Source organism: Oncorhynchus gorbuscha, linkage group LG02 (assembly GCF_021184085.1).
Source record: "Oncorhynchus gorbuscha isolate QuinsamMale2020 ecotype Even-year linkage group LG02, OgorEven_v1.0, whole genome shotgun sequence".
NCBI lineage: Eukaryota > Metazoa > Chordata > Actinopteri > Salmoniformes > Salmonidae > Oncorhynchus > Oncorhynchus gorbuscha.
In genome coordinates, this window is record NC_060174.1 from 20,380,060 (window position 1) to 20,392,841 (window position 12,782).

At 43.9% G+C, this 12,782-nt stretch overlaps 1 protein-coding gene across 1 annotated transcript in view; it reads left to right on the forward strand.

Annotated features, from left to right (window-relative positions):
* The window catches only part of si:ch1073-396h14.1 (disintegrin and metalloproteinase domain-containing protein 10), an 83,407-nt gene extending 75,229 nt beyond the window's left edge, over window positions 1-8,178 (forward strand). Inside the window, exons 14-15 of the mRNA XM_046304085.1 lie at window positions 4,313-4,542; window positions 6,458-8,178. Of these exons, the coding sequence (XP_046160041.1) occupies window positions 4,313-4,542; window positions 6,458-6,562 (335 nt within the window). The 3' untranslated portion in view covers window positions 6,563-8,178. The remainder of the gene's footprint in view (window positions 1-4,312; window positions 4,543-6,457) is intronic.
* The last annotated feature ends 4,604 nt before the right edge of the window (window positions 8,179-12,782 follow it).

The following is a 12,782-nucleotide window of genomic DNA, read 5'->3' on the forward strand; positions in this document are numbered from 1 at the left end:
TTATCGCCCTCCAGGTTCCCTCAAGAGTTCATCAATGAGCTTGATGCCTTGATAAGCTCCTTTCCTGAGGACGGCTCACCTCTCACAGTGCTGGGAGACTTTAACCTCCCCACGTCTACCTTTGACTCATTCCTCTCTGCCTCCTTCTTTCCACTCCTCTGCTCTTTGACCTCACCCTCTCACCTCCCCCTACTCACAAGGCAAGCAATACGCTCGACCTCATCTTTACTAGATGCTGTTCTTCCACTAACCTCATTGCAACTCCCTCCAAGTCTCCGACCACTACCTTGTATCCTTTTCCCTCTCGCTCTCATCCAACACCTCCCACACTGCCCCTACTGGATGGTATCAGAGGTCCGTCCCAACCTTCGCTCTCTCTGCCCCGAACTCTCTCCTCTTCCATCTTATCATCTCTTCCCTCTGCTCAAACCTTCTCCAACCTATCTCCTGATTCTGCCTCCTCAACCCTCCTCTCCTCCCTTTCTGCATCCTTTGACTCTCTATGTCCCCTATCCTCCAGGCCGGCTCAAATCCTCCCTCCCGCCCCGTGGCTCGAAACTCATTGCGAGCTCACAGAACAGACTGCTCCGGGCAGCCAAGAGGAAATGGAGGAAAACTCTGGATGAACTCCCTGCGGACCTGGCATCCTTTCACTCCCTCCTCTCTACATTTTCCTCCTCTGTCTCTGCTGCTAAAGCCATTTTCTACCACTCTAAATTCCAAGCATCTGCCTCTAACCCTAGGAAGCTCTTTGCCACCTTCTCCTCCCTCCTGAATCCTCCCCCTCCTCCCTCTCTGCAGATGACTTCGTCAACCATTTTGAAAAGAAGGTCGACGACATCCGATCCTCGTTTGCTAAGTCAAACGGCACCGCTGGTTCTGCTCACACTGCCCTACCCTGTGCTCTGACCTCTTTCTCCCTCTTCTCAGCAGATGAAATCTCGCGTCTTGTGATGGCCGGATGCCCAACAACCTGCCCGCTTGACCCTATCCCCTCCTCTCTTCTCCAGACCATTTCTGGAGACCTTCTCCCTTACCTCACCTCGCTCATCAACTCATCCCTGACCGCTGGCTACGTCCCTTCCGTCTTCAAGAGAGCGAGAGTTGCACCCCTTCTGAAAAAACCTACACTCGATCCCTCCGATGTCAACAACTACAGACCAGTATCCCTTCTTTCTTTTCTCTCCAAAACTCTTGAACGTGCCGTCCTTGGCCAGCTCTCCCGCTATCTCTCTCTGAATGACCTTCTTGATCCAAATCAGTCAGGTTTCAAGACTAGTCATTCAACTGAGACTGCTCTTCTCTGTATCACGGAGGCGCTCCGCACTGCTAAAGCTGAACTCACTCTCCTCTGCTCTCATCCTTCTAGACCTATCGGCTGCCTTCGATACTGTGAACCATCAGATCCTCCTCTCCACCCTCTCCGAGTTGGGCATCTCCGGCGCGGCCCACGTTTTATATTTTATGTCCTGACCTGACAGGTCGCTCCTACCAGGTGGCGTGGCGAGAATCTGTCTCCTCACCACGCGCTCTCACCACTGGTGTCCCCCAGGGCTCTGTTCTGGCCCTCTCCTATTCTCGCTTACACCAAGTCACTTGGCTCTGTCATAACCTCACATGGTCTCTCCTATCATTGCTATGGAGACGACACACAATTAATCTTCTCTTTCCCCCTTCTGATGACCAGGTGGCCAAGGCCGCATCTCTGCATGTCTGGCAGACATATCAGTGTGGATGACGGATCACCACCTCAAGCTGAACCTCGGCAAGACGGAGCTGCTCTTCCTCCCGGGGAAGGACTGCCCGTTCCATGATCTCGCCATCACGGTTGAAACTCCATTGTGTCTTCCTCCCAGAGCGCTAAGAACCTTGGCGTTATCCTGGACAACACCCTGTTTCTCAACTAACATCAAGGCGGTGGCCCGTTCTGTAGGTTCATGCTCTTGAATCCGCAGAGTACTCACCCTGCCTCACACAGGAAGCGGCGCAGGTCCTAATCCAGGCACTTGTCATCTCCCGTCTGGATTACTGCAAACACATTGTTGGCTGGGCTCCCTGCCTGTGCCATTAAACCCCTACAACTCATCCAGAAAATGCCGCAGCCCGTCTGGTGTTCAACCTTCCCAAGTTCTCTCACGTCACCCCGCTCCTCCATCTCTCCACTGGCTTCCAGTTGAAGCTCATCCGCTTCAAGACCATGGTGCTTGCCTACGGAGCTGTGAGGGGAACGGCACCTCAGTACCTCCTCTTCCAGGCTCTGATCAGGCCCTACACCCAAACAAGGGCACTGCATTCATCCACCTCTGGCCTGCTCTCCTCCCTACCACTGAGGAAGTACAGTTCCCGCTCAGCCCAATCAAAACTGTTCGCTGCTCTGGCCCCCAATGGTGGAACAAACTCCCTCACGACGCCAGGACAGCGGAGTCAATCACCACCTTCAAGACACCTGAAACCCCACCTCTTTAAGGAATACCTAGCATAGGATAAGTAATCCTTCTCACCCCCCCCCTTTAAGATTTAGATGCACTATTGTAAAGTGACTGTTCTACTGGATGTCATAAGGTGAATGCACCAATTTGTAAGTCGCTCTGGATAAGAGCGTCTGCTAAATGACTTAAATGTAAATGTAAATGTACTTAATGAATAGGATGTCAGTTCGGTTGTGGGACAATTATCATCAATGATAGGATGACATAAACTCTACAGTGGAAAGTCTACACATCAGAGTTATCGGATTCACATGGAATTGTTGTTCAATTTAAATGTTTGAATATAAAAGTATTGGTGAAGAGATTAAATGTAATTTTAGCTTCCAAATGAGAGATTTGGGTTTTCATAAGGTTAGGACTCTGCTCAATCAGTGGCCAGTCCCTGTGAAGAGTCATGGGTTATAAAACGTTTCAGATACACCATTCTCCCTCCACTATATAAAGCCTTGACAAAAATGTAACCTCCTGTTCCGAGGATGTGAGAACGACGGTCTGATGTCAGAATTGTTCAGATAATAACTGCAGAACGAAGCCAACATCAGCGTGATCTTTGGTTGCGAATGGTATGCACTTTGAACTCTTATTCACTACAGAAGTGATACCTCCTAGCCGTTGAGTTAGCAACAGCAGCTGCAAACGAGGGTTAGGAAGGAACAGACAGAGTATCCCGTCTATCACACAACTACGTTACTACAACGTATCCAATTGACCATCAGAGACATTCTTCAAAGGACAAAGGACTCGGTTTGGCAACACGGCCGATCATCTACCACCAACCTACCGAAGCGCAGATCAGAGTAAATATTTATTGCATTTTCCTTTTCCAAATGGGCGGTAATTTAGAATGCATAAAATACTGTATTTACGATAGCACAGCTTCTTCCTTTGGTCCTCAGTCTTCCCGCTCTTTCACTCAAACCCAGCCCTTTCCTTTTGTGTAACCAGCTGTCATATCTGTTCCGCCTACTAGGGACGTTTTCCTTTCTGACATAATTTGTAATCAAGGTATGATTCATTCTGTGTATATGTAATTATGTGTGATTAGTTAGGTATTTAGTAAATAAATAATGAACCCCAATTTTGCATTGCTGATTCAACTTGTTAGCCAGGGTTCGTGAAGATAACCAAGAATTTACAACTTTCAAATGAGACTGAATTAAGGTGACGATTAATATTGACTGCTATTGATGTAAAATATTACTAGGTCTTTAGGAGTTTATTCGGAAGATAACAGCTCTATAAATATTATTTTGTGGTGCCCCGACTCTCTAGTTACTTAAATTTACATGATTAGCTCAATCAGGTAATATTAATTATGGAGAAATTATTTTATAGAATAGCATGTCATATCACTTAATCCGGCATAGCCAAAGACACGACAGCACAATCTCTCTTCTCCTCCCTCACCCTCGTTTCCTCTGATGTGCTTAGATCTGAAGAATGGGGCGGCAGGGTAGCCTAGTGGTTAGAGAGTTGGACTAGGTTGCAAGTTCAAATCCCCGAGCTGACAAGGTACAAAAATCTGTTGTTCTGCCGTGGGTTAACAGGCAGTTTAACCCACTGCTCCTAGGCCGTCATTGAAAATAAGAATTTGTTCTTAACTGACTTGCCTAGTTAAATAAAGATAAAATAAAAAATGTGTTTATGATTGGGGCAAAAACATTTGTTTTGAGGTTCCCATCATAATACATCCTTCTGTACGATCATCTGACGTGCTGTGTAAAAGTTAAAATGTGTGCATGTGCTTTTCCACTCAGTAAACTCAATCATTTCATCTATTACAAAATGTTCACTGTATTTCTCCATGTATTTCTTCACCTCAGACAAGCCTGCAACCTGCGCCAGCACCACATCCTCTGTCTTGACCAGGCATTTCCAGGGAAAGCGTGTAGCCTTGGTTGCCGGGGCACCGTGTTCAGCCAAGCAGGGCTACTGCGACATGTTCCAGGTGTGTCGCATCCTGGACGCTGACGGGCCCATCGCCAGGCTGAAGAACTCCTTTCTCCACCTGGTAGACCTGGATGAGTTTGATGACATGGCTGAGTGGATAAAGGTTTGTTATATGTTTGTTGTGCTTTAGGGGGTCGTCTATCTATCTAAAAACATTTCCACTGCATTTTAACCCTACCACGAAAGGACCAGCTGACATCCTGTCAGTGATTCTCTCGTTAACACAGGTGTGAGTGTTGACGAGGACAAGGCTGGAGATCACTCTGTCATGCTGATTGAGTTTGAATAACAGACTGGAAGCTTCAAAAGGAGGGTGGTGCTGAGAATCATTGTTCTTCCTCTGTCAATCATGGTTACCTGCAAGGAAACACATGCTGTCATCATTGCTTTGCACAAAAAGGGCTTCACAGGCAAGGATATTGCTGCCAGTAAGATTGCACTTAAATCAACCATTTATCAGATCATCAAGAACTTCAAGGAGAGCGTTTAAATTGTTGAGAAGAAGGCTTCAGGGCGCCCAAGAAAGTCTAGCAAGCGCCAGGACCGTCTCCTAAAGTTGATTCAGCTGCGGGATCGGGGCACCACCAGTACAGAGCTTGCTCAGGAATGGCAGCAGGCAGGTGAGAGTGCATCTGCACGCATAGTGAGGCGAAGACGTTTGGAGGATAGCCTGGTGTCAAGAAGGGCAGCAAAGAAGTCACTTCTCTCCAGGAAAAACATCAGGGACAGACTGATATTCTGCAAAAGGTACAGGGATTGGACTGCTGAGGACTGCGGTAAAGTCATTTTCTCTGATGAATCCCCTTTCCGATTGTTTGGGGCATCCGGGATTAAGCTTGACCGGAGAAGACAAGGTGAGCGCTACTATTAGTCCTGTGTCATTCCAACAGTAAAGCATCCTGAGACCATTCATGTGTGGGGTTGCTTCTCAGCCAAGGGAGTGGGCTCACTGACATTTTTGCCTATGAACACAGCCATGAATAAAGCATGGTACCAACACATCCTCCGAGAGCAACTTCTCCCAACCATCCAGGAACAGTTTGGCGACTAACAATTGCCATAATTGCCAAAAGGCAAAAGTGATAACTAAGTGGCTCGGGGAAGAAAACATCGATATTTTGGGTCCATGGCCAGGAAACACCCCAGACCTTAATCCCATTGAGAACAAGTGGTCAATCCTCAAGAGGCGGGTGGACAAACAGAAACCCATAAATTCTGATAAACTTTAAGCATTTATTATGCAAGAATGGGCTGCCATCAGTCCGCATGTGGCCCAGAAGTTAATTGACAGCATGCCAGGGATTGCAGAGGTCTTGAAAAAGAAGGGTCAACACTACAAATATTGACTCTGCATCAACTTGATGTAATTGTCAATAAAAGCCTTTGATAATTATGAAATGCTTGTAATTATACTTCAGTATTCCATAGTAACATCTGACAACAACAAAAAATACACTGAAGCAGCAAACTTGGTGGAATCCAATACTTGCGTCTTTCTCAAAACATTCTCAAAACTTGGCCACGACAATAGAAAGCTTCCTCTGTTGATGTTCTTCGTTCAGATGTTCCAGCCTCAGTTGGCCTTGAGCTTTGGTCTCGCTAGAGAGCGCAGCGAATCAGGAATGCCCACAGGGATTTAAAAGATCTGTTCAGGTGCATCATGTTGAGTTAGTGAGATGGTGACACCTACTAGTGCTTAGATTTACCGCTCACACAATTGGTTTGGGAGCCATGCCAGTTCATGGTTATTAGGCTGTGAAATGGCAATAGTAGTGTTTCCATACCACAGATGAATCGGCTACTGCATACCCATTGGTTCCATCCAAATGAGTGTGACACATAACGAATTCTAGCTGACTAACATCCTGTAACAAATGGGTTCTTGAAGAACAGAACATGTCAAGTCAATGTGAATTAAAGTAAATTGCAGTGGTGTTTTGACTATTTAACAGCTGACAATAGCAGATTGGAACTAAAGTGGGTGAGTGTTTGACTTGTTGTGCTCTTGTCTTCTGCAGACTCACTGGTGGGCCATTCTCTTGGTCATCATGACTCTGTCTGCCGTGATGGTCAGCACCGTGTGCCTGTGTGGACGTACCCTGGACATGGGTGACCCAGAGTAACCACTGTAGCTCCAACAGTGGCAGTTGGTGCCATTCAAGATTAGGGAGAGCAACAATTTTTTTTATGAGCATGGCCTTATTTCGATTACAGCATATTGGATGACTGCCATTCATATTCCCTTCACCCAGCTCAATATAACATCGATAGGCTTAGGCTACTACATGATACTCGAATTGGCCCTATACCCATCATGAAGTTGCTACAACCTAGGCTAAAAATGAACGTTTATAACGTAGGTGCACAGGTCTAGAAACAAATTGGAGTAATCACATTCACATTCAATTCTGCCTTGCACACTCTTGCCTGTATCTATCTGATCTGGGATGTAATCATTAGCCCAAGCAGTTAGAAGACGTTCAGTTTTGCAACTAAACCTATAGTTTCTATTGGACAAATTCAGGTATGTCCCTCCCCATTTAGTTCTGTTTGCTTCCGTTTAAGAAACGTTTTGTAACAGAACCGGCGGAATGAATACTCCCCTGATCACCTGCACACATAGTTCACTTTCATAGCAGCCACATACAGCATCATCACTTTGCTCGTTCTATAATTCATTCTCGCATCTACGCGCTCTCCTTCTCTCACCTTTTTTCTTCACTTGTGGACTTCAGTTCATAACTCAACAGCTGTCCGTGACTAGGCACAAAAACCTCTCCAAGCCAAACCTTCATACCAAAACCACTAACCGCTACACAGCCTACATCGTTGTCACCATATAAAGGTTATAGTCATCAAACTATAACTAACGAGTTAGTAAACCCACAATCCAAGCCATGTGTACAATTACACAGTACAGTGTACAGCAAGCAGTTTAGCAGTTACCACAGCGGGCCCAGGTAGCAATACATTTATAAAACCGAAAGCTTACCTTGACTTTGAAGAGTTGCAGTGTTGGAAAGCCTTAGCCAGCAAGCTAACATAAATAGCATTCCTCTCTGTTTCAGTCAGGTTGTTGAGTAGGCTAAATTAGCTGCATTAGTTAAGTAAGTGAAAGGGGTAAATTAAGAATTTTAAAAATACAACAAAATATATCTCTCTGCTGCTTCTTAATTTTTTAAGAAATGTATTTCTTCAAAACAGTTAAACTATTGTCTTTCTCTTTAAGTCAACTTCTCACCACACTAGCTTGTGCTTTCAGTAATAGATTAATTCTCTGATCATTTGATTGAATGGACAAGATGTTAGTTCATACTGCAAGAACTCTGATAGGTTGGAGGATGTCAGAGGTGGGATCAATACACTATCATTCAAGTCTCAATTCGAGTCCCAAGTCGAACTGGTTGAGTCTCGAGTCAAGTCCAAGTCGTGCATTCTAAAGCAAGTCAAGTCGAGTAGAGTCACCCGTTTTTTCAAGTCAAGTCTCAAGTCAGTAAATAAATAGTCTATACATGCAATGACTTGTTCAACTTTTTCTGTTTAATGAGGCTACCAGACTGCATTTTTCATTATTTTGTCTACAACATATTTTGATACATTTCAAGCAATTTTGACATAGCAAAAGACAAGTAATTTCACATAAGTATTCAGACCCTTTATTCAGTACTTTGTTGAAGCACCTTTGGCAGCGATTACAGCATAGTGTATACTTGGGTATGACGCTACAAGCTACTTGTATTTGGGGAGTTTCTCCCATTCTTCTCTGCAGATCCTCTCAAGCTTGGATGGTTGGATGGGAGCATTGCTGCACAGCTATTTTCAGGTCTCTTCAGAGATGTTCGATCGGGTTCAAGTCTGGGCTCTGGCGGGCCACTCAAGGACATTGAGAGACTTGTTCCGAAGCCAGCCCTGCGCTGTCGTGGCTGTGTGCTTAGGGTCGTTATCCTATTTGAAGGGGACCTCGAGTCTAAGGTCCTGAGCTCTCTGGAGCAGATTTTCATCAAGGATCTCTCTGTACTTTACTCCGTTCATCTTTCCCTCAATCCTGACTAGTCTCCTGCCACTGAAAACCATCCCAACAGCATGATGCTGCCACCATGCTTCACCGTAGGGATGGTGTCAGGTTTCCTCTGGATATGATGCTTGGCACTCAGGCCAAAGAGATAAATCTTGGTTACATCAGACCAGAGAATCTTGTTTCTCATGGTCAGAGAGTGTTTCCGTGCCTTTTGGCAAACTCCCAGGGGGCGGTGATGTGCATTTTACTGAGGAGTGGCTTCCGTCTGGCCACTATACCATAAAGGCCTGATTGGTGGAGTGCTGCAGAGATGGCTGTCCTTTTGGAAGGTTCTCCCATCTCCTCAGAGGAACGCTGGAGCTCTGTCAGAGTGACCATCCGGTTCTTGGTCAACTCCTTGACCAAGGCACTTCTCCCTTGATTGCTCAGTTTGGCCTGGCGGCCAGCTCTAGGAAAAGTCTTGTTGGTTCCAAATTTCTTCCATTTAAGAAAGATGGAGGCCACTGGGTTCTTGGGGACCTTCAATGCTGCAGACATTTTTTGGTACCCTTCCCCAGATCTGTGCCTCAGCACAATCCTGTCTCGGAGCTCTACCGACAATTCCTTCGACCTCATGGCTTGGTTTTTGCTCTGACATGCACTGTCAACTGTGGGAGTAGTACAGAGCGTTGTACGAGATCTTCAGTTTCTTGGCAATTTCTCGCATGGAATGGCCTTCATTTCTCAAAACAAGAATAGAGTGATGAGTTTCAGAAGAAAGTTATTTGTTTCTGGCCATTTTGAGCCTGTATTCGAACCCAAAAATGCTGATGCTTCAGATACTCAACTAGTCTAAAGAAGGCCAGTTTTATTGTTTCTATAATCAGCTCCACAATTTTCAGCTGTGCTAACATGATTACAAAAGGGTTTTCTAATGATCAATTAGGCTTTTAAAACGATCAACTTGGATTAGATAACACAACGCGCCATTGGAACACAGGAGTGAGGTTGCTGATATTGGGCCTATGTAGATATTTCATTAAGAAATCAGCTGTTTCCAGCAATTATAGTCATTTACAACATTAACAAGTATTTCTGATCAATTTGATGTTATTTTAATGGGGAAAAATAGCTTTTCTTTCAAAAACAAGGACATTTCTAAGTTGAACAGTTGTGTATATACAGTTCAAGTCTGACGTTTACATGCACTTAGGTTGGGGTCATTAAAACATGTTTTTCAACCACTCCACAGATTTCTTGTTAACAAAATATAGTTTTGGGATGTCGGTTAGAACATGTACTTACATCTAAGTAATTTTTCCAACAATTGTTTACAGACAGATTATTTCACTTATAATTCACTGTATCACAATTCTAGTGGGTCAGAAGTTTACATACACTAAGTTGACTGTGCCTTTCAACAGCTTGGAAATTATGTCATGGCTTTAGAAGCTTCTGATAGGCTAATTGACATAATTTGAGTCAATTGGAGGTGTACCTGTGGATGTATTTCAAGGCCTACCTTCAAACTCAGTGCCTCTTTGCTTGACACCATGGGAAAATCAAAAAAAGACCTCAGAAGAAAAATTGTAGACCTCCGCAAGTCTGGTTCATCCTTGGGAGCAATTTCCAAACACTAGACGGTACCACATTCATCTGTACAAACAATAGTATGCAAGTATAAACACCATGGGACCACGCAGCCGTCATACCGCTCAGGAAGGAGACACGTTCTGTCTCCTAGAGATTAACGTACTTTGGAGTGAAAAGTGCAAATCAATTCCAGAACAACAGCAAAGGACATTGTGAAAATGCTGGAGGAAACAGGTACAAAAGTATCTATATCCACAGTAAAACAAGTCCTATATTGACATAACCCGAAAGGCCGCTCAGCAAGGAAGAAGCCACTGCTCCAAAACCGCCATAAAAAAGCCAGTCTACGGTTTGCAACTGCACATGGGGACAAAGTTTGTACTTTTTGGTTAAATGTCCTCTGGTCTGATGAAACAAAAATAGAACTGTTTGGACATAATGACCATCGTTATGTTTGAAGGAAAAGGGGAGGCTTGCATGCTAAAGAACACCATCCCAACTGTGAAGCACGGTGGTGGCAGCATTATGTTTGGGGGTGCTTTGCTGCAGGAGGGACTGGTGCACTTCACAAAATAGATGTCATCATGAGGCAGGAACATTACGTGTATATATTGAAGCAACATCTTAAGACGTCTGTCAGGAACTTCCAAATGGCCAATGACCCCAATGATACTTCCAAAATTGTGGCAAAATGGTTTAAGGACAACAAAGTCAAGGTATTGGAGTGGCTATCACAATGCCTTGACTCCAATCCCATAGAAATGTTGTGTGCAGAAAAACTGAAAAAGGATGTGCATGCACGGAGGCCTACAAACCTGACTCAGTCACACCAGCTCTGTCAGGAGGAATGGGCTAAAATTCACCCAACTTATTGTGGGAAGCTTGTGGAAGGCTACCCGTAACATTTCACCCAAGTTAAACAATTGAAAGGCAAAGCTACCAAATTGTACTTGAGTGTATGTAAACTTCTGACCCACTGGGAATGTTAAGAAAAACATAAAAGCTGAAATAAATAATTCTCTCTGCAATTATTCTGACATTTCACGTTCTTAAAATAAAGTGGTGATCCAAACTGACCTAAAACAGGGAACTTACTTAGATTAAATGTCAGGAATTGTAAAAAACAGTTTAAATGTATTTGGCTAAGGTGTATGTAAACTTGCAACTGTATATCATTTATTTCCTGATCTTACTTAGTTCCAAGTGTGTTGGCCAATCAATCCATAATCTTAATTCCAATCCGCAGATGTTGCCAGACTAACCTATCTATCAAGGCACAAGGTGAGACCCAAATCCAGACACAGGATGCAGATGGTTGGAATCTTACAATGTTTATTGATCCAAAGGGGTAGGCAAGAGAATGGTCGTGGACAGGCAAAACGGTCCAAACCAGATCAAAATCCAGGTGGCAGACAGGCTCGTGGTCAAGGCAGGCAGAATGGTCAGGCAGGTGGGTAGAAATTCCAGAAACAGGCAAGGGTCAACACTGGGAGGACTAGAAAAAATGAAAATGCAAATAGCAGGAGACCGGGAAAACCGCTGGTTGACTTGGAAACATACAAGATGAACTGACACAGAGAGACAGAAAATACAGGGATAAATACACCGGGGAAAATAAGTGACACCTGGAGGGGGTGGAGACAATTACAAGGACAGGTGAAACAGATCAGTGCGTGACACCATCTTTCCCAGTACAATTCCATTTTACTATTTCCTTTTGCGATACATCCTTCTATTTTACTGTGATGTCTTATGAGGGTCTTGAGCCTCTATTTTTACCATTTCTACTAAGATTGCTCTAAAAATAAACACTTTACCTAAGAGTATAATAATATTTCTCATTGATTGATCATGGTTTTTCAGATCTCCTAACAGGTTTGTATATCCATCTGTATATCCATCTGAATACAGATATTATGACTTACAACCACTTCTGGACCTGACTCCAAAAGCAAACCACAGAAGGACAGTACAAAAATAGATGATCTATTGATTGGCAGAGTCTGCACAAGGCTGACTGTTCAATGCCCCATATTCTTTTTGTGCCAAGAATGTTATATAACAGTTTTAATTGAGAAGCATGGATTGATGGGTCAGTTGTTGTTTTGTATAGCAGTTCATAAACCCAATGCTATGGTACCGGGACATAAAACATATTTTATTTTATGTGGCATAGTTGTCAAACCTCTCAACCTTAAGTTAAACATATACATTTTACGATGTACAGTTTAGTGACATTATTTGCTGTAATATTTGTTCTGCCTCTTCTGGAGGATGAAATTGGAATTTTAACCAACTCTATATTGCTTCGTTTAAAAAGGAGGGTAATTTAAACAGGGTTCCATAGCCAATCCACCGGAAATGGTTGGTTTTAATCTGTATATCGTCAAAAGCACCATTTTGAACATTGGAAAGGCTGTATTTCTATTGTTGAACATTCCAGTAAAAAGATGTGATTACTCCTTTTAACATTATAGCAGACGTTCTTAACCAGAATGACTTACAAGAGCAATTAGGGTTAAGTGCCTTGGTCAAGGGCACATTAGCAGATTTTTCACCTAGTTGGCTTGGGGGATTTTGAGACCTTTGGTTACTGGCCCAATGCTCTTAACTACTAGGCTACCTGCCACCCCTTACTTGGATAAGATTAAGGAGCGGGAAGTCACTGGAAGCTTTGTTATATGTTCTGAAATTGAAGGTAGATTGTGTATTATTGAATGATACTGTCTGTTTATCTCTGCTTGGATGTGTGA